Source organism: Oreochromis aureus, linkage group 22, assembly GCF_013358895.1.
Source record: "Oreochromis aureus strain Israel breed Guangdong linkage group 22, ZZ_aureus, whole genome shotgun sequence".
NCBI lineage: Eukaryota > Metazoa > Chordata > Actinopteri > Cichliformes > Cichlidae > Oreochromis > Oreochromis aureus.
The window spans coordinates 34,602,345-34,622,293 of NC_052962.1; the positions used below are offsets into that span (position 1 = coordinate 34,602,345).

Here is a 19,949-nt window from a genome sequence, read left to right on the forward strand (position 1 = left end):
CCAGGGAGTCAGCTGATTTTTGTTTGTATCTTTGTCAGGAGCGAATCGTGAGCGTGAAAGAACTGCAGTGCGTGCGTGATTTCAGCACCAGCTCATACTGATGGCCTTTCTCTGCTCGTGCTTCACAAATTCTGAGAGCATGTTCGTGAGTGTGCAAAAGTGACAGTGTTATTTCTGCAGCTGAAATATCCTCTGTGCCGCACTGCATGACCTGTTGCCCTGGCAACTGCCCGCCTCCTTTCAGCATCTGCAGCATCAGTCGTCCAGTGGCTTCTGTCAAGGTCGCCAGCGAGAGGCATCATGGGAAGCCGAGGAGGACACCAGGACGGGGCAGGGAGGAAGAAGGGTTCACCATTATCATCCCCCACCACAGTCACTCACGCAAACAGTCCGCGCATGCGGAGTCTTTTCGTTAACTGAGCTGACCAACTAACCGAAATAAGGCTGTAACCATAATAGGACATAGACGCCGCCTCGCCTCACGGGATGCGGTGATGATGCGCAGGAGTCATGAGATGCTTCACGTCAAACTGTGAGGGGGCGCGGCCATATTCACGGCATCCCTGCGTCCTCATTTCTCATAGGCTGGCCTCAAACAAAATACGACTACGTGCGGTTACGTGCGGTTCCCCTCGCAGCTCCCCGTATGAATTAGCCTATATGAGAAAAGAAGAGAGGCACTGCCGCAAAAAGCGACCGCTGCAGCTCCTGTGTCCGGACTGGCAGTCACGACAGGTGAGAACCCTTTATTTGTCCGCTTTGTGCACGGGTTTAGGGTCTTTGGGGGCAAGCAGGGGGTGGGAATAATCTACTGCAGCTCCACTTTGACCGGCATTAGGCCACATGAGTACAAAGAGGTTAACTTTATTATTTCAGCTACTTTTTCTTTCCATTTAAACCTGCACTATAGCAGCATGGTACTGATAACTTGAGATCGGTTTGTGATGGGAAATGAGGGGAGAGTAGTCGTGTCCTCCCTGATGGAGTCGGTTTGGTACCACGGACAGCGCCTAATGAGGTTTCCTCCTTTTCCTGCAGTTTTCAGCACCGACGGGCGGGTCCTGCGAAGCCTTTTAAACACCACCTGAAGCTCCCAGCTCCAGACTCCATCCTGCAGTTTGGAAATCCTAAAATTTGCCCGGTGATCGCCCAGACAGACTTGAAAAGATGGAGAGTCAGGCAAGAGATTTTAATATTCTTTATTCTGTGTGACCCACATTCAGAGAGAGAGAGAGAGAGAGAGAGAGAGAGGTTGTAGGACGAAACAGGCCTACTGCTCCAGTTCGCCTTTAATGAACTGGATGAAAAACAGATGAATAGTCACTGCAACTAAGGGATTTATTTTTAATACTGTTTCTTTTTTTCTATATAAAGTTAGAGTGTAAGCGAAGGCGTGTGGGTGGTATAAACCAGTACGTGCGCCATGAGAGCTCTCTGAGTCATGCAAGAGCACTGCAGATGGGTGCCAAATGTGCACCAGAGGAATACCATGTGTATGTTTGTGCATTCTGGTATTATCTGTGATTTCAGTAGCAGTGTCTGATTTTGTGCGACTTAATGCATATTTCATTCTACTTTATACTTTCAGTTTTATTACTGTGTACTTGTACATTTATAGTTAACATAACTATAAATGACCTCAAATTCAGATACTTTTACATTTTCTGGTTGTCACAGTCTAACAGGTTGTCAGAGACACACAACCTTCATAGCAGATGTCAGTTTGAAGTCAAATGAATTTTGTTGAAACCTTTTGCAGTATAAATAAAGCTTTAAGATGCCTTTTTAAAAATAGATTTGCTTTCTAGTTACAAAGCATGGTATTACATTTGACACAAAAATAAGAAAGCAATTTCCATTTCCTCCCAAAAATCAATGATATGGTGGAAAGTATCTGACATGTGAAGAACATCAGGTTCCCAGTAGTTTAGCTCGTGTTTCCATCCTTATTTGACTCAAAAAACTACTTTTTGTTATAAATGTAATCTGAAATCTTCACATGAAAAACAATGAGGAAAAATTAATTTTAAAGCAATTAATTAAAAGTAATTTTGTACAGTATTAAGGTACATGCAGTTACATGTTTACAGTTATAAACTGTGCAGATTACACTAGGAATATTAAAAATCTTTTTTTATTAAGAAACTTCTTTACAGCAATTTAATAATAGTGCTGATTTAATAAGGGCTGATATGGTTGTACTTTTTTGTAATTTAACAAGGAAATTTCTTAAAACAAAAAGGGGGAATTGTTTCCTAAAAAATATACAGTGAAAAAACAACCTTTTAATTGTTTCTGTAGGTGATACAAAATACATCGGACCTTGCACTGGTGACAGGATTCACCACCAAATATCTGATTTCACAGGATTTTTTTGTATTTAAATGTTTAGTGACTCAGACATTTATGACTCACCTTAAACACTGAAGGGATTATAGCCTTTCTCTGATGGCCTCCTTCTGCCCCACCCTCCTCTGTTCATGCAAATTATGGATCTGCTTGTCAGTACACCACCTGACACCTGTGAGACCCTCCCCTCGCAGAAGAGCCTGAGTCCTTCATCATGAACAGATCAATACATTAACCCTGCTTCCTGGTTACCTTCAACAATTCAGTCTTCAGAGACTATGAGCTGGTTGGCTGAGTGCAGATGTAGGTCAGATGTACTCATCGTATCTGTGTGTGTGTGCACGCATGCATGCACACCTCCACGCAGTGCTGCTGTGGATTAGTAATACTTTAGTGAATGAGACACTGCCGCATGTTTGCTGCACCGTGGTTACTTTCAGCCTATGTCAATAAACGTGTCACCTCCAGGCTGTTGCCATGGAGATGAAGGAAAGAGGGGGAGGGAGGAGGGGGAGCTGTGGGCGTTCTTGGATGGATGGACAGAAGGGTGGAATAAGGGGTGGAGGCTTAAATACAGACACTTTGTGTTAAAAGAAAAAAGATGCAGTATGAGCACAGAGGTCTAATGTATGAGTCATGTGATCATCTGATACACACAGTTGTTGTACTAGAATGACATGCAGGTTGTATAAATGTTTCCCTGTGTAGACACAAAAAATATCTGTTTGTTAAATCTGTGTTGTGGTGTATCAGGGAGGCTTTTTGCACACTAGAACAGTGTGATCTCGTGCTGTTATCATGAGACAGGTTGCCATAGTAACACAGCATCTGTTCAGCAAATGTGTTTGGTGCAACAGGCTACTACCAAGTTTGTCCTTCTCCTGTTTAGAGTGTTTTTAGGAGGTTGATTATTACATTTTTCTGCATGAAACCAGGGGTGTTTCCAGGGTGTTTTTTAAGATGTGGGAGACCAAGAATAATGACGGGAGAATATATTATCAGAAATAAATTAGAAAATCTTAATTTCCAGGCTTAGGCACAGACATGTGCACTAAATCAAATTGTATTACATGAAATATGGAACTTTACAGGAGTCCTGTTGTTAAGCTAATTGTTTTATATTGATTGACTCATTTGCAAAGTAGTAAAAAAGAATATTTAGGTTGTTTACTTAAGTAAAAATCTAACTTCTACCTGAGTAGACTAAGAGTGCTAAGAGTGTTTTTGGCATCAAAATGTACTTGAAGTAATTAAGTAAAAGTACTCATCAAAAATAATCACAGACAGAGTGGCATATTAGTGGACCATAGCTATTGATTAAGTAATGATTGCATCACTTAAATGTTGCAGATGGAATAGTCTAGTCCAGTGGGATTGGGACAACATTATGGTCCAATCCACTGGCCCCACCCTCCCCTTTTCCTGGACACGCCCTTGCATGAAACAGGTTCTCTTAAAAGGAACATTAAGTCCTTCCAATGTTTGCAGTAATGTGAATAAAATGCTTGAAATCCAGTTTGATATATCTTCATAATTAAAAATGGAATCGTAAAGTGTTTCATTCGTAAAATCAAGAAGAGCTTCGGCTGTTAGAAGAAAGAATTTGCCACCCAGACGCAGTAGATGGACAGTTTACTAATCCTCTGGATCACAAACGTCACAGTGTAGCTGAAATGTAGCTGTACAGACATTTAACCTTCTTATTGATCGCTATTTGAGATGTTTTGGGTGCTGTCAGGTGACTGACAAATTCTACTGAGTCACTGTGACTTGACAAAAAAAAGGATGAGAAGGATGATGGAGAGGAAGACAAAGGTGAACCGGAGGTCAAATATAGAAAGAAGTGAGTGTGTGTGTGTGTGTGTGTGCATGTGTCATTGGATATGGGAGAGTGGTTTACAGCTAAGACACCACTCTGAATTTCATTTTGTTCCTACGTCGTGCTGGAGGCCTTTTTTCTGTCTCAGTTAATTAACTTTCAGCTGAGCTGATGCTGATGATTTCAGACACGTGAGGAGGGTTGCATTCACAAATTCTGACTCTTTTTTTTTAGAGAAACCTATTACAGCCTTCAGTAACTATGTAACAATTGTGTAAAACAGCTCCATCTTCTCACCTTACAGCAGTTACAGTGTTTAGGTTGACTCCCTCCGCCTTTGTAGTTCGTGCAAGCCACTGATTTCTTCTTCTTCTTCTCGTCTTCCTCTTCAGCAGTCAGTTGAGTCATATAACCTCTATGTTGATTTTGAGGTCATATGAGCCTAATAATAATAAATAAACACTTGAAGGTCCTTACTCCACAGGTTTAACATGCAGCACTATTGTTTGGCAGCCACGTTTGCAGATATTTTCTAGTTTTCAAAATTTTAATTACAGATTAAAGATAATCTTTTTTGGTGATTGTTTATATCATAACATCCATTAAATACAGACAAATTCTCTTATGTCCATTAGCAGACACACCCAGAGAGATGTCGAGGCTTTTAGTCTGTGGTGTCTCAGAGGATTATTGATTATTTTTATATTTTATCCAAATCCTTAAGGATGGGGAGAAGCAAAATAGTCCTTATATCAAAAGAGTGCACTTTATGATTTATTTAATCTCAAGAAATAAAAATGAGGGTACCAGTTGTTTTAACTACATTCAGATGCCTGTCATGCAAAATACATATCTTTGACCCTTTTCAGTCTGGTTTTTAAAAGCAGCACTCCACTGAGACTCATCTTTTTAATAATCTATTCTGATGCAGGCAATCGTTTTTTAATTGTTTTACTTGATCAAAGTGCAGTCTTTGATACTCTTGACCATAACATTTTAGTTGCTGGTAACTCTGGCTCTGCATTTAACTGTTTTTTCTTATGTATTGGATGGGAGTTTTCTCTTATGTTCTTATCTCTCTTAGTTCTCCTCTAACACTGCTTCTCTAACCTGTGGGGTTCCACAAGGTTCAGTCCCAGGCCCATTACATTTTTCTACTTCCTTCCCTTAGCTGTCATCATTAAATCTTTTTCTGAATTTTTTTTGTGCCAAATGCTGATGACATTCAAATGTTCAAGTGTCACCAGCTGCAAAGGCTATCCAGCTTACTACAATGTTTAACCCATATAAGTGATTGACACTCTAGCAATCACCTTGTCTTACACACCAACAAAACTGAGGCCATGGTCATAGCCCCTCCTGGTTTATATTCTAATATCAGTCAAACTCTTACATCCTATTGTTCAGTCACAGTGTCCGAAGTCTTGGTGTTATATTTGATGCCTCTCTGGGTTTTGACTTGCATGTAAAATCAGTGTTTCATTCCTTTTTTTCTCATTTGAGGAACATTTCTAAATTGTAACATGTGGTCTCTTTGGTGGAACTGGAGTCTGTGCCTTTATGCCTTTGTGATTAGATTATTGTAATAGCTTGTTTCCCGATTTAGATCAATTATGTTTTCACATCTCCAGACAACACAAAATGATGCTGCCAGATTATTAACACATTCCAGCAAGTGAGCTCACATCACTCTCACTTTATATTCTTTACATTACACTGCCAGTAGACTCATATACATATCACAGTTACTTATTATAGATCTCAAAACACAGTTTTCATAATGGCACTATTGTTTTAATCCCTCCTGTTAACAATCAAGGGTCAATGAAGGTCGACTTTATCAAAGAGCTCTATACTTATGTTTGAGGAATTGATCCTAGTCATGAGATTCAGGTCAAACTGGGTCACGGCAGCAGAAATTGGGCCACTGTGTCTTTGTTTCTGCTGATGTTAGTAATTCAGCATACAGCCGGTAATAAGGAGACCCACTGCTGACGGGGCGGAACTGGCTGCTGTTTTTGAGGCCACATAGAGATGTCGATGGGCCTCAGGTGATACACCGCCCTTGGTACAACAATATCACGGCGAGGTCACATAATATTAGCATACACTGCACTTCTCAGGATTGTTTTTGTCTCAGGGGTGTTGGTTAAACACGACCAATCAGAGGAAGAGAGGAAAAGCTACAGGGATTTTATTCCTGCACACTTTATTGTGCTGTTGATTTAGCATAATCCATAGCAAGCTTATTATATTAAAAGTATTTCAAGTATGATTTTTGTGTCATTGCACTGTGCAGAAGGCAATGAAGAAAAGTGAAGGGCAATCTGCACTCTAAATATAGCAGACTCACAAATATTTAATCTAACATTTCAACCAGAACAAATATCCTGCACCTGGGTGTACCAAAGTCCTTCTAGAAGTAACTCTTGTCAGTCAACTTGAGAATGCCTCCAGACAGTTATTTTTGAGTGCTTACCTAAATGAATAGTGAGCAAGCTAAAACTTAAATTTTGACGATAATGGGGACAAAAGTTGCACGTGTAGAATCATCACTCAAAAAATACATTCAGCTGCTGAGTGGGTCACCACAGCACAGGGATCGACATATTTGATTAGGTTTTACATTGGATGCCCTTCCAGGCTTGGAATCACAACCAGGAGTAGTGGACTAGCTTCAGTCCTTCTAAGTTGGGGTTTATGGAACACAACTAATCAAATAATGCAAAAGAAAGGATGCTATTTATCCTTGAGATAAGGGTAATGTGGCAAAAGTAAATCTTAATTAAACCTTTTTCCTTCAGACAGAAATGAGGAGTTGAAATTTTTTCATCACCAATTCATTAGAATCACCAGTATTTAGCTATTACTTCAATTTAGAAATAAAAGCAATAACAGAAGCATGATACTTAAAGAGCAAACCCACCCTGATCCAGGATAAGCCTAAAACTCGTCATCATTTCTTATCAGCGTTACTGCAGCTTACGAGCATCTGATCACAATAACAACAGTGATGGCTCCTTTATCGCACACCCTAATTTCATTAAATAGATGAATAGATTGTGTTATGAGGCCCGGTTCTGTTGCAGGAGCCGGTGGACGGCTTCAGGATTGAATTTCATCTGCATTCAGTTGATTATCTTCCGGAAGGACAAACGCAAGCATGAAAACGACTGATCACAGAGCCGTGGCTCTACCCAGAGGGCACTTGATTTTTTTGTGTATTATTGTTTTGATTATATCTTTTCGTGATTTTTCTATTTGCCGTTAACCTTAAGAAGTTGCTCTGAAGAATAAATAGCAGTGATATGTGGTAGTAGCAGGTATGTTTATTAGAGTACAAAGATGATGAGTAAGTGTGTGTACCTACATGTGAGTGCTGCTACGTGCAGCCCGAGTGACTTCACCGTTTGATTCCTGCTATCACTGCTCGTGTGACGCTGCATCTCTGACCTGTCTGGCGTCAGCTTCTAAGTTTTATTGCATCTGCCTCCTGCAATAATTTAAAATCCCATTATGATATCAAATTTCATATTCAATATCTTTGTCATACCTCTTCTTCTCCCTTCTCCTCTTCCTCCTTTCATTCCCCTTCTTTCTCCCTCCAGGACAAACAGGTCACAGGTTATCTCCTGTTCTCCCTCGCCACCGCCGTCATCGGCTCGCTGCAGTTTGGTTACAACACAGGAGTCATCAATGCTCCAGAGATGGTTGGTGAATATTAGCAATCTAATGTGATGTAGGCTTCATACTATAGGAGAAATAAGTTATTGTAAAGATTGCAAATATCTGATTTCTCAAGCTTTCTAAAGCTCAATCTTTAATTTTCGATAGTGGAGTGTTTGTTGAACCTTTAGACAAAATATATAAAAATATATCAAATTTTAATCTGCATATATGAGTTTTAATTTGTATCACATTTGCTACATTAGCCATATTTTTGCAATTTAGTCATTAAAAATGTGTCATTCAATTTATATCATTTTTTGAGGGTAAAAAAATGCCACACCGATGATGTTGAAGTCTCAAAAACTCACAAAAACATGTATCAAATACGATACGCTTGGCTTTAAAGGGTTAATTTTGCTTGTTTTCAGAGTAGCAACATTACATCAGAATTATATTTAGGCTTAAATTAGAAAATATTTGTGTTAATTTGGGGGAGATTTTTATTTTTTTCATAACTAAACTTAGCTAAGAGATAAAAGTCAGTGCTTTATTAATGTGAAAGAATATATAACAAAAATAACCTCTTTGAAAAAGTTGTTTGGTTGAAACAGATCTCTCCGTTTGTCACTTTCTAACTTTATCTTTGTTTTAAATATAGTTATTTTTTGTTTATTGAACACATAAAATACCAAATACCATTATGTTCTGTCTATTCTTTAAGATTTAAAGTAGCATCTGAAGCTGTTCTGCAGTTTCTGGTCAGTTCTGTGAATTGATCTGTTTTCTCATCCTCCGTCTGTGCATCCATCTACAGAAACTCAAATCTTTCTTCAACGTAACCTGGTATAAGCGATATAACGAGGACATCGACCCTGGTGTTTGCACCATTGTCTGGAGCGTTGCTGTTTCCATCTTCAGTGTGGGCGGCATGGTGGGCTCCTTTAGTGTTGGTGTCATAGCTAACCAATTTGGCAGGTAAGAAACGAACCTTCTTCACCCTGTTGTGTAATATTATAGGTAACATGCAAGATTTCTTTTCTTTCACCATCTTTAGCCAAAAAACCTTTTAGTTACAGCCTCTATATAAGAATTCATGTTTTTACTTTTAGAGCAGTTTTGTGGACATTATGTCACAGCAGTGTTTTTCACTACATTGGCTCTGTGCATTTCCTGTTTGGTACAGCTGAGCCGTCACAGCCCATTACTGTTAATGGATCTCATGAAGCGTGTCTGTCCTGAGTTCTCTGCTTTGCTCTGATGTTCCCCAGAGTTGTTCCTTTATTTTTCCATTTCCTTCTAAATTGTTTATTTGTGGTGAGTCTGCTGCCGGTCACCATGTGAAGTTACTGGGAAGTTAACACACAGCTAATGCTAGTGTTGGCTAGCAAAATGAAAAGACGAAATGGTGCCCAAATAACTTAAACTGTATTTAAACTGTTTTTTGTTTTTATTTAAAGCCTCCTTGAGTGTTAAAGAGCAGGGAAATTATCTATAGAGACTAAATATTATCTATATCCCATGGTAATAATGTTTTTGTTCTCATCTAAATTTAAGCCTTTTAACATGGAAATCTATGGATACTTTTGGAGCCAGCCTTGAGACGTCATCCCAGGAGTTTCAATCTTTGGGACTTCTACATTAGCTTTAATTTTCCTCCCTGGTATTTGGTTGAAAATGTTAGTTTTGCTCTGTCAAAAGTTTTAGCATCAAGTTGTGGAGTTTTTTTGTAAATTTTTTTGTGTTTTTAATTAGTTTTTATCATTAACATTCATATTCTTTCCTCAACCTCATCCTCAGGCGTCGCTCCATGATCCTGGTGAACTGTCTGGCAGTGATCGGCGGCCTCCTTATGGGCTTCTCCACCATCTGTTCCTCCTACGAGATGGTGATCGCTGGGCGTCTGGTCATCGGCCTTTTCTGCGGCCTTTTTACTGGCCTGACTCCCATGTATGTTGGCGAAGTGTCACCAACGCCGCTCCGCGGAGCTTTCGGCACTCTGCACCAGCTCGGCGTGGTTGTGGGCATCCTGATCGCTCAGGTCAGCAGCTCTACTAAAAACTTCACACTAGAGACCTGTGACTAAATCTGCTTGACTGCTTTAGGAAATTAATGTAATTTGCTGGAGTACAGCTTTACACAGATCTGATTGTTTAATGCTGCAGGGGTTTTACTTTACAACATTAAATGCCTTGAGGTGACTGCTGCTGTAAATTGGTGCTATGTAAATCAAATGTAATTGAATTGAAAGTTTATTAAGTCAAACCTCAGGCTTAGTAATACTAATGTAACTTAACTTAACCCTTACTTACTGCTCAGGTCAAATTTGATCCATTTTCATGTTTGATAAAGGCAAAAATACCCTAAATTTAAAGTTAAAGTTAACTTAATTACAAGTTAACAAGAGAAACCTTAGGATACGCACACACTAAGACAAATCCCTGTCCTAATGAGGACAAACTATCTTTCTTTTAGTTTTTACAAATGAAAAAAAGCCGACGTGACAAAGCAAAGATCAAAAGCAGCCCAAAGTGATCACTACAGTGATTCTACTTCAGTTCAATTTTATTTATATTGCGCCAAATTTACAACAACAGTTACCTCAACGTGCTTTATATTGTAAGGTAAAGAGCCTAGAATAATACAGAGAAAACCCTAACAATTAGATGGCCCACTATGAGCAAGCCCCTTGGTGACAGTGGGAAGGAAAAACTCCCTTTAAACAGGGAGAAACCTCCAGGAGAACCAGGCTCAGGAAGGAGTGCCCACGTGGAGGAACTGTGAGGCCATGAAATATGAAAGCTCTGCATGAATTTAAAAAAGATATTCTTTAGTCTTGTCTTACTACAAAGTTGGCTGGGTAGTATCTACAAGAGGATATCAGCTAGGATACACAGTGGGCATTAAAACTGATTGAGTTTATTGTTTTTATCAGTCTTACCCTTTTTCTGTGTCCCCTGGTGTCTAGATCTTTGGTCTGGAAGCTCTGCTGGGTTCAGACGACCTGTGGCCTCTGCTGCTGGCCCTGACTGTGGCCCCCGCTGTCCTACAGTGCATCCTGCTGCCTTTCTGTCCCGAGAGCCCCCGCTTCCTGCTCATCAACCTCAAACAGGAGGAGGAGGCACGCAATGGTACACAATAATACTTCTACAAATATACTGCAATGACACACAACATTACTGCTTTTTCTGCTGCTGTGCATAGATGGACTCCAACTCCAACATCTTAGATTGCACCTGGCGCTGGTATTTCTCGTTCTCCTCTGCAGCCTCAGTGAGTTTAGATTAGCAACACCTTTTTTTAGCATGAAGCCTGTGCAGAATGGAAGCTGCAGTAGAAGAAAAGAGACTCGAGTTAGCAAACTTATATTGAAAACCATCACAACAACACCCTGAACTAGCAAGAGCTAGCTCATTAGCAGTGACTGACCTTTCAAAATAGGAGCGAAGGAACTGTCTACTGATAAATTAATCACTTTACCTTAAAATATATGAAGTACAACACATACAAGTATAGTCTTTGGATGTAAATGCTACTATTACGGTATAACTGCTACTAATGTGGATAATAGGGATTTTAATAAACTAAATTAAACTACCACCAAAAGAAATGTAACTTCAGTCACTCGTGGAGCTGTTGTTGGAGCTACTGCACTCACTGTTATTAGGTTTATTGTCTCTATCGGCACCTATAACACTATAACATTCTATTAGCACCAGCATTACTGCTAAAGACCACCTTGAGATGGTCCCATTGGCTAACACAGTGTCTGCATGTAATAATGTTGGAACTACTCAGCAGTTACTACAGCACTACAGCACTGCAGCATTACAGCGACAGAAGCAGTGAGAAAGAGAGAGATTTGTTACAGATACACAGAGGTGGGATCAGCGGAGTCAGGAGGAAGGTCGAGCCTGATCAGAGGAGTCCTTGAACAGACACAAGGTTTTGGCATCTGTTCCACATGTAGCCTGTTTGGTTTGACTCTGAGGCCCTGACCCACTTCTCCTTCACGCCTCCATAAGATAAACAAACACAGTTACTGTGAGCGTTTAGTGACTGCAGATTCTCTACAGAAAGCAAAATTTAGCAATGTGTCCTGATGTTATGAATTAAGGTTATGATAAACAAAGCTGCTATAACTCACAATCTTTTGTGAAGGAATAAATATGCAGATTGTCTTTTTTAAATAAACAAACTCTGACGTTATGTCGGAAAAGACTGTGTGAATCCTGCTGTGTAGCGCCCGCTGGTGGCCATTATAAGATTATAGCTCATTTTAAAATGTAGTTCATGGATTGCAGGAGCCTGTCCTGAGTTTGATGTGTGATAAACATCCAGGAAAACTAATCTGCGTATGACCTGTGGTGAATTCTGTCCGATAGCTCTAAGTTGTTGTTCCAGCATGTTACTCTTGAATGTCTACATCTTCTTGTTGCTGTTTTGTGTTTTTTGTCTTTTGCATCTGTAAAGGTGAACATAACTTATCTCTGTTCTGTCCGCAGTGCTTGTGCGTCTGCGTGGCTCTGAGGATGTGAGAAAAGATCTGCAGGAGATGAAGGAGGAGAGCGCCAAGATGGCCATGGAGAAGAAAGTAACCATCGCTGAACTGTTCCGCACGGCAGCGTACCGACAGCCCCTCCTCATCGCCATCATGCTGCAGCTCTCCCAGCAGCTGTCAGGAATTAACGCTGTAAGTTTAATGGGTTTTATTGTCTGTTTTTGGTGCAGCTTTGCGGTGGTTGGTGCTGTCAGCTCACAGAAAGAAGGTCCAGGGTTTGCATGTTTATCCTATCCATTTGTGGGATTTCTTCAAATACTCTGACTTCCTTCCATAGACATCCATGGCATTAAGTTAATTGGTTAATTTGGCTGTGGTGTGAATGTAAACAAGCATGATTGCCTGCCTCTGTGCAACCTTCAACAGATTGACAACCTGTTCAGGGTGTACCCTGCCCCTTGCCCCATGAGAGCTGGGATGGGCTCCAGCCTCCCTGGTGGCCCTGAGTTGGATGGATGGATGGAAGTTTAATGTTTATTTTTAGTTTAATGTTTATCCTGTGCCCTTCATTTTTAAAAAATCTATATAATAAAACTGATAAATATAAGTAATAAAAATAAAAATAACAGCAGTGCTACAGATGTCCCTCAAACCACTGGTCAGAGTCAGATGGAGGGCAGTTTAGCGCTCTGAGCATTTCTTATTACATGTCTGGATCTTTTAGTTCATTGGAAACAAATATTGGACAAAAATGCCTCTAAAGGTTGTTATTTGACTAAAAAATCTCTTATAAGCAACGTCATGCTATAAAACTGGGCGTAGCTATTATTCCTGGATGTTGGGAAGGTTGGGCTGTTATATTCTCACTGTTGGCAGCTCCCAGAAGGATACTATAGAAAAACTGGTTTATAAAAGATGGAGGTCAGCGGGAAAATAACATATGCATTATTTATTTTGATACTGTTATAAATGAGGTAATATTACATCCCTCATATTCTCACTTCCATCCTCTCTACCTCCCTCAGGTGTTTTACTACTCCACTGGGATCTTTTCCTCAGCCGGTGTGCAGCAGCCCATTTACGCCACCATCGGAGCCGGCGTCGTCAACACCATCTTCACCATTGTTTCTGTGAGTGATGCCGCCGTGTCTCTCTTTCATCTTGGTATGCGTTTGTGTGCACTGGGAAGCACGTCACTCACAATGTCCCTGTCCTACAGTTGTTCCTAGTGGAGAAAGCAGGGCGCAGGACTCTGCACCTCCTGGGACTGGGTGGGATGGCGGTTAGCGCTCTGCTTATGACTGTGTCCCTCCTGCTGGTGAGTTCAGTGATGTCAGAGAGCAATACAGAGGCTGAGTAAGAACAAAGATGTGATTGATTCTCTCCACAGCCAAAACAAAAGTAAATACGACATCAGCTGTTTGGTTTTGTTGCTATGTTGAATGGCCGATGCAGTATACATCAGTTATTTCCCATAGCCATTTATATATTTTAAAAGCAATTAATTGGTTAATTATTCTATTTAATATTATTACTTTTTTCTGTATTTTTGTCTCTTGCCATTTTCAGTCAGTGGTTTGTATAAGATGTGGAAACGTAGAAAAAAATATAAAAACAAAATAATAAATAATTAAGGAGCAAATAAATATACTTAGTTTCACTGAAAAGCAAATAATTCACCATTGCATGCTCTCACTAACTGTTAGATAAGGTAATCTTTTTGTTCCTGTCAGTCAGTAAGCGTGCAGTAGTAGCTCATTCTCTTCTGTCTGTGCAGGATAACATCCCTGGTATGAGCTACGTGGCCATCTTGGCTGTCATGCTTTTTGTGGCTATGTTTGAGCTGGGCCCCGGTCCAATCCCATGGTTCATTGTGGCCGAGCTGTTCTCCCAGGGGCCCCGCCCAGCAGCCATGGCTTTGGCCGGCTGCTGTAATTGGACGGCTAACTTCCTGGTTGGAATGAGCTTCCCCACACTTCAGGTAAGGGAGAGGTGATCGTTTTTTTCTTGTGGTTTATTTTGCTTCACTGTAGATTATTGACTGACTGATTTTATGATTCTTATTTATTTTGCTATAGGTCATTCTGACTCTGCTCTCTTCTCTCCTCAGGGGTGGTTGGGCTCATGGGTATTCCTCATCTTCACCGGCTTACTGATCCTCTTTTTCATCTTCACATTCATCAAAGTCCCCGAGACCAAAGGCAAGACCTTTGACGAGATTGCTCGTGGCTTTAGTAGTGGCGCACCTCCTCCTTCCTCGTCCACCGAGGATCCTCCAGCCAGTGCCAGCACTGCTGTGACGCTTCCTGCCTCTCCTGTGAAGGAAAAGGTCCCACTGGTGGAGGCACCGGCAGCAGCTCCATCTCCGGTGGCTGAGACCACACCTCTTGAAGCTAAACAGGGCAGCACAGGAGAGCAAGTAGAGCAGGTGTAGATGAGGTTTTAATGGATAAGAGAGGTTATAAACGAAGGAAGAGCCACAGCAATTTTAGACATACTCTAAATTGGAACTAAAGAAGTTAGCTTATTTTATAGCAGGCTTAGATAACAATAGCGTCATGAGTTTATGGGTTTGGACGTTTGAAAGGTCCTACTTTCTGCTCTCATCATCGCACTTTGGACTTCTTGTTTTTCTGAAAGTTCTCACACTTCCTTCTTTTAAATCTTCTCTTCCTTTGAAAAGAAACAGATACATTCCTAGGAATTCAGCTGCACTCACTGACAGTGTGACTCTTTTTCAACATGGCAGTGAGTCTCAGGATGACACACTGTAAAACAAAATTAAAGCAGGCGTGGGGTAACAGTCCAGGTGAAAGGATGATGCTTTTATGAAGGTGTATAGGTGTCTCCTTAAACATAATGTTTGAGTTCAGGCCTGAGTGGTGTTAGAATAACAATGATCCACATTTTTTAAAAATGACACACTTCTGTTTAAAATATTAGACATGTGTCGTAGTGGGCAGTATAGTGCAGTATATATTTTAGCTGTAGTTTGTATGTCATTGTAGATTTTGTCGCAATTTTGTATATGGAAGCGTTCTCAAATCGCAGGTCTGAAAGGATATTCACAGCCTCTGCTTTCAGCATTTGATTAAGTGCTCACAGAGAGCTCTGAAGAGCAAAGCCAAAGAAATGGTGAACACACAACCTGAAATCGGCTCTTCACGGTGGGGATTTAACAGCCGCACAGGTCACGCTAACTGTAGAAATTCTGAAAGCTAATAAGATGGTCAAAGCTGTAATCTAGTATGCCTTTGCTTAGTTGGAGTTTGGCGCCACCCTCGGTAATAACTGGCAATTGCAGAGGTGTTTTGCTTCATCTTTGATCTTAGAGTTGATGTAGTTGCTGATGAATCCCAAATTTACTCCAAAAAATGTCCCGTTCACCTGAGAATTTAAAGTTATAATTATTCAAACTGTTTAACGCGCACTGAATACATAGAAAGGATTATTATTTTTAGGACTGTGCCCTGTAAACGAAAACCCTTTTAATTATTTTACACACGTAGAGTACAATGGGGTAACGTGCAATGTATATTATTTTGTTAAAGGGAAAACTATCATAGTATTTATAACCTTAGAAAGTGATTTTTGTATAGAGTATATAGTTAGAAATCAAACAAAGAACTGTAGTGCTTTCCAGATTTGCCCCAAGGGGTGACACAGAGTCTGCAATAAGCTCTGCCTCCATCACCTAAAGAGTAGCTCAGAGATTTAGATGCATTAATGCACCTTGTTAACCAGAGAAGCGGCAATGCAAGCAATAGAGCCAAAATCAGCAACGTAGAAGTCATTGAGCACTACAGCGCTTTATGTCTAACAGAATAATCTAAACTGTATTTACCTGCAGAACACTTATATCTGTCAGAGCTGATGTTAGAATAGATAAAAGTGGCATCAAATGTGCATTTATTGTACAATCTTAATCCTAAACTCAATGTGAGCTGAGAATGGGCAGAGACAATTAAAGGGGGAAGTGCTAATACTGTATGGATAACGGGTGACACAGCTGTCTGTGATGGTTCATGGGCTTTTATTTTGAATTATACTTTTTTCCACAAAGGGAAAAATTAGTTTTGACTTTTTTTTTGTCTTTCCAAAATGACATAGTGGACATTTTTTAGTATTGTGTTTTCGTTCTGAAACGAAACTGTATGTGGTTTTGTTTTTATTTATATACAGAAATTGCAAAGGACTGACTGGGGCTTTAATTCTACAAAAAAACAAAAAAAACATCTGGAAGCAGCTGGTCTGGATGCAGGACCCAGTGATTGGAGGGCAAACCTTTTTTTTCCAGCAGACTTTATTACATATGTGCTCCGAATCCTGGAGTTTTCTTTAAAGCTTTCTTTCTGTTGTTTGATTACGGGAACACTCAGAGAACCGAGGTTACGTAACCTCCAGCGCATCTCAGCTCGCTCTGAGAAAGTGCATTAAATTATTTCATTCTTCAGGTCAAAATGAACTTCATCTTTCCTCATGTCTGCTAATTTTTCCCATACGTGCGTCAGATTTGTTAACGTGACATGAAGAATGTCTTCAAATGCTTTAAAAATCAACAGCCCAAATGCACTAAAACTACCCTTTGACGCAATGCTGTGAGAGTATAAAAAGGGTTTATTCTTACAAAAGCTGAAAGGCTAAATGACTAAATAAGCAACAATCAGTCCTGTGTATTTCATACATTATTGGTGATTCCCAAATAATAAAATGAACATTAACAACAACAATTTGTAGAAATTAGACCACATCTGCGTGATGTGTGTCTGGCTTTACTTGCTTGGGCCAGGATGCTGCCAACATTGTGACGCTTTGTCTGAAGAGTTAGCCATGTGTAGCACCATCAGCCATTACAGATTTATGTATTCCAAACAGTGTACAGTGTGTGTGGTGTAGACATGTGTGACACAAAGTATATTTTATACATTCTGTCGTGACTGCATGAATTTCTGTAGTTTCTTGAAAAAAGCTATTTTCACTCATGCTGCACAACGAGGCTATATTTATTGATTTATGTATTTATTCATGAATTTATTGCATTTATTGTACACTGGAAGAATATTTGTCTGGACAAGACTTCTTTCAATGCTACCTGCCTCATTTAAACGATGGAAATATATAACTTTGCAGACCTGTTGAACTTGAGAGATTTATTGAGATGAATATTTCTTGCAGCGAGGGGATTGTTTGTGGAGTCATGACTTTGTTGTGTATTGCTGTATTTGTGGGTGATGTACTGTGCTTGCATTGAGGGAGGGGTGAGGTACGCTCCTCCTCGCCGGTGGTGTTCAGTGTCGTGTTTAGTCTCTCGAGCCTGTTTAGTCACACGCAGCTTCTTCAATGGCACTAACACTGAGTCTGATATGGATTTAAAGTTCTTTCTATTACACAGCCTGCCCTGTTGGCTGTGCCTTTTGTGATACAGGATACCTCCAAGATTTCAGTTCACTGCTCTCAGCATTGAGGTCACAGGGCTGAAGTTGGGAAACAAGTGGAGCTATATGTTTAAAATGGAGTTTAAAAAACGTACAGCTTGCTTTTGATGTGAAAAGATTGGATTTTTGCAATCTTTAAGACAACACTGTAACAATATTCCAGTTAATATTTGCCAGCATGAATCTGTTATTTTACAGTGTTCCTACTCTTATGTACAACAACAGTTTTCTGCTGTAAAATATTACAGTACTGTGCAGTATCTAATATACAAAATTAACTGTATTTTCACAGCTTTTTTGCATACTTAGAACGTGTTTCCTCTGATTCAAACTGTGGTGGAAAAGTGAACAATGATAAAATTTGATAAAACTTCTTCAACAGGGCTTTAAAACTTGAAGGATTTGGGGTAACTCAACCCTGATTCAACCCCTGGTTTGACTGCAGTGCATCCCAAATGTCTTTGAAAGGATTTAAAACAGATATATGGACCCAGGCTCACACTGCTCCCAACAGCTACTTTATGCACATGTACGAACCCAAAACCCTCAAAACCTTCCACTTACTGTACAAAGATAGTATAATTGCTAATTTGTAAATATGTATTTTTTAATAGAGTACTATTTATATGTTGACTTTGGCCATCGTATGTGTGTTTGGTTCCTTTTTTAGTTCGGGGTGCACATTGTCATTACTGTATCTCTTACTCTGCTTCTTTGGCTCTTAACATCCAGCAGATCACCAGTGGCCGTGTTAGATTGCAGTTCGTCTATTCTTCTGCTTCCTTTTTGGGTGTAAGTAAGCAAAAGCTCCCTGAAATGTGGTGGATATTAACCCAGCCCTAATCATTTACAGATCGCCTGAGACCTGGTGGATGTTAACTGGTTAAATAGTACCCTTGCACATTGTACACAACCTGCCTGTGAGTAAGAATCAAACCCTGACTAACATTGTTGTCCACCGGCTGTACGTGCCTAGTCACATTACACTCACAGGTGTTTAGCACTGCTCGGTTTGGTTAGGACTTTTAGCCATATTGTTACACTTAAAAATTTCACAATAAACTATCAAAGCTTTTGTGTTTTAAACCAGCAGCTCTGGTAATATTCATGCAATGTCACAGATATGAATCTATCACCAAGGAACAGGTCTCAACAGTTCACTTTGGCTGCTGTGATCTTTGTTCTGTTTGTGTTTCCGGTGTTGGTTTGGTCCTAACTTGTGTGTTGTTGATGTGTAAATAGATGTTTGAGTGTCATGTACTGTAATTCTGTTTGTGCCTCTCTCTCTGTTATTAAATGTGTGTCTTTGTGAGAAAGCTTCCCTTTGCTTCCAGTATGTTAGAAAGAACTTGCTGGTTTACTCAGTAACAATAAACGAGGTTCATCTGAAACTTGAAGGCCGTGTCGTGGTTAGTTAATGTTACATCTGTACTGTGTATGCAGTGCAGTGACTGGGTGTTATTTCAGACACGTTTTAAAAAGCCAGTATCTTTATGCATTGTCTTTGAGTGGCAGCCAAAAACTAAGCCAAGTGATATTTATCATATGTTTTGATGGAAATAGACCAAGCTGGTGATTTACCTTTTTTTTTCTTTACATTTTTCTGTGCAACAACAGTGATGCACCCCAGCCTTTTTTGTTTGTACTGTACAAACCAGTTATAATGTTGTTAAATAAAATATTCATCATGTAACTGCACAAAGTGTGACCATCTTTCTTTCAGCACTCATGAAATTTTGTTTATAATATCCTCTTAACACGTAGTGTATCATATTTGATACATACAGTTTTTATTAGTTTTTGAGATTCACAATACATTATTACACAAAAAAAATGCAAGGTGCAGCAAATATGATAAAAATTAAAACTAATCTATGCAAATTAATATATTATTTTTTTATTTGTCAGGAGGCTTAATAAATGCTCCATGTTCAAAAAAGACTTTTTTGAATTTTCTGGCAATTGTTTCATGGTTCAGACTTTAAAGGGATACATATATCTAAACACTAACTTATTCTGAGTTATTCAATAAAAACTGAGCCAAAATGCAGAAGTGGTGTTTGAAAAAGTAAGTACATCCCATGATTCCACTTTTATCAGCAATAACTTAAGGTCATGGTTTTCTGTGTGACTTTATCAGTCATGGCTGAGGAGGAATTTCAGCAAAGCCTTCTTTACA

General features: G+C 39.7%; 1 protein-coding gene across 1 annotated transcript; it reads left to right on the forward strand.

Moving 5' to 3' along the window:
- Positions 1 to 229: 229 nt before the first annotated feature.
- On the forward strand, positions 230 to 19,444 carry slc2a3a (solute carrier family 2 member 3a). Its single transcript, XM_039605786.1, has 11 exons — positions 230 to 735; positions 1,039 to 1,179; positions 7,777 to 7,878; positions 8,652 to 8,812; positions 9,635 to 9,875; positions 10,803 to 10,965; positions 12,340 to 12,527; positions 13,361 to 13,465; positions 13,555 to 13,653; positions 14,113 to 14,316; positions 14,446 to 19,444. The coding sequence occupies exons 2-11, from the start codon at positions 1,168 to 1,170 to the stop codon at positions 14,767 to 14,769; spliced, it is 1,599 nt and encodes a 532-aa protein (XP_039461720.1). The 5' UTR covers positions 230 to 735; positions 1,039 to 1,167; the 3' UTR covers positions 14,770 to 19,444.
- The last annotated feature ends 505 nt before the right edge of the window (positions 19,445 to 19,949 follow it).

Excerpts from the sequence above, each read along its gene's own strand:
- slc2a3a (XM_039605786.1), top strand. Across the intron at positions 8,813-9,634 it reads ATAGCTAACCAATTTGGCAG|GCGTCGCTCCATGATCCTGG; the intron begins GTAAGAAACGAA and ends CCTCATCCTCAG. Across the intron at positions 13,466-13,554 it reads CCATCTTCACCATTGTTTCT|TTGTTCCTAGTGGAGAAAGC; the intron begins GTGAGTGATGCC and ends CCTGTCCTACAG.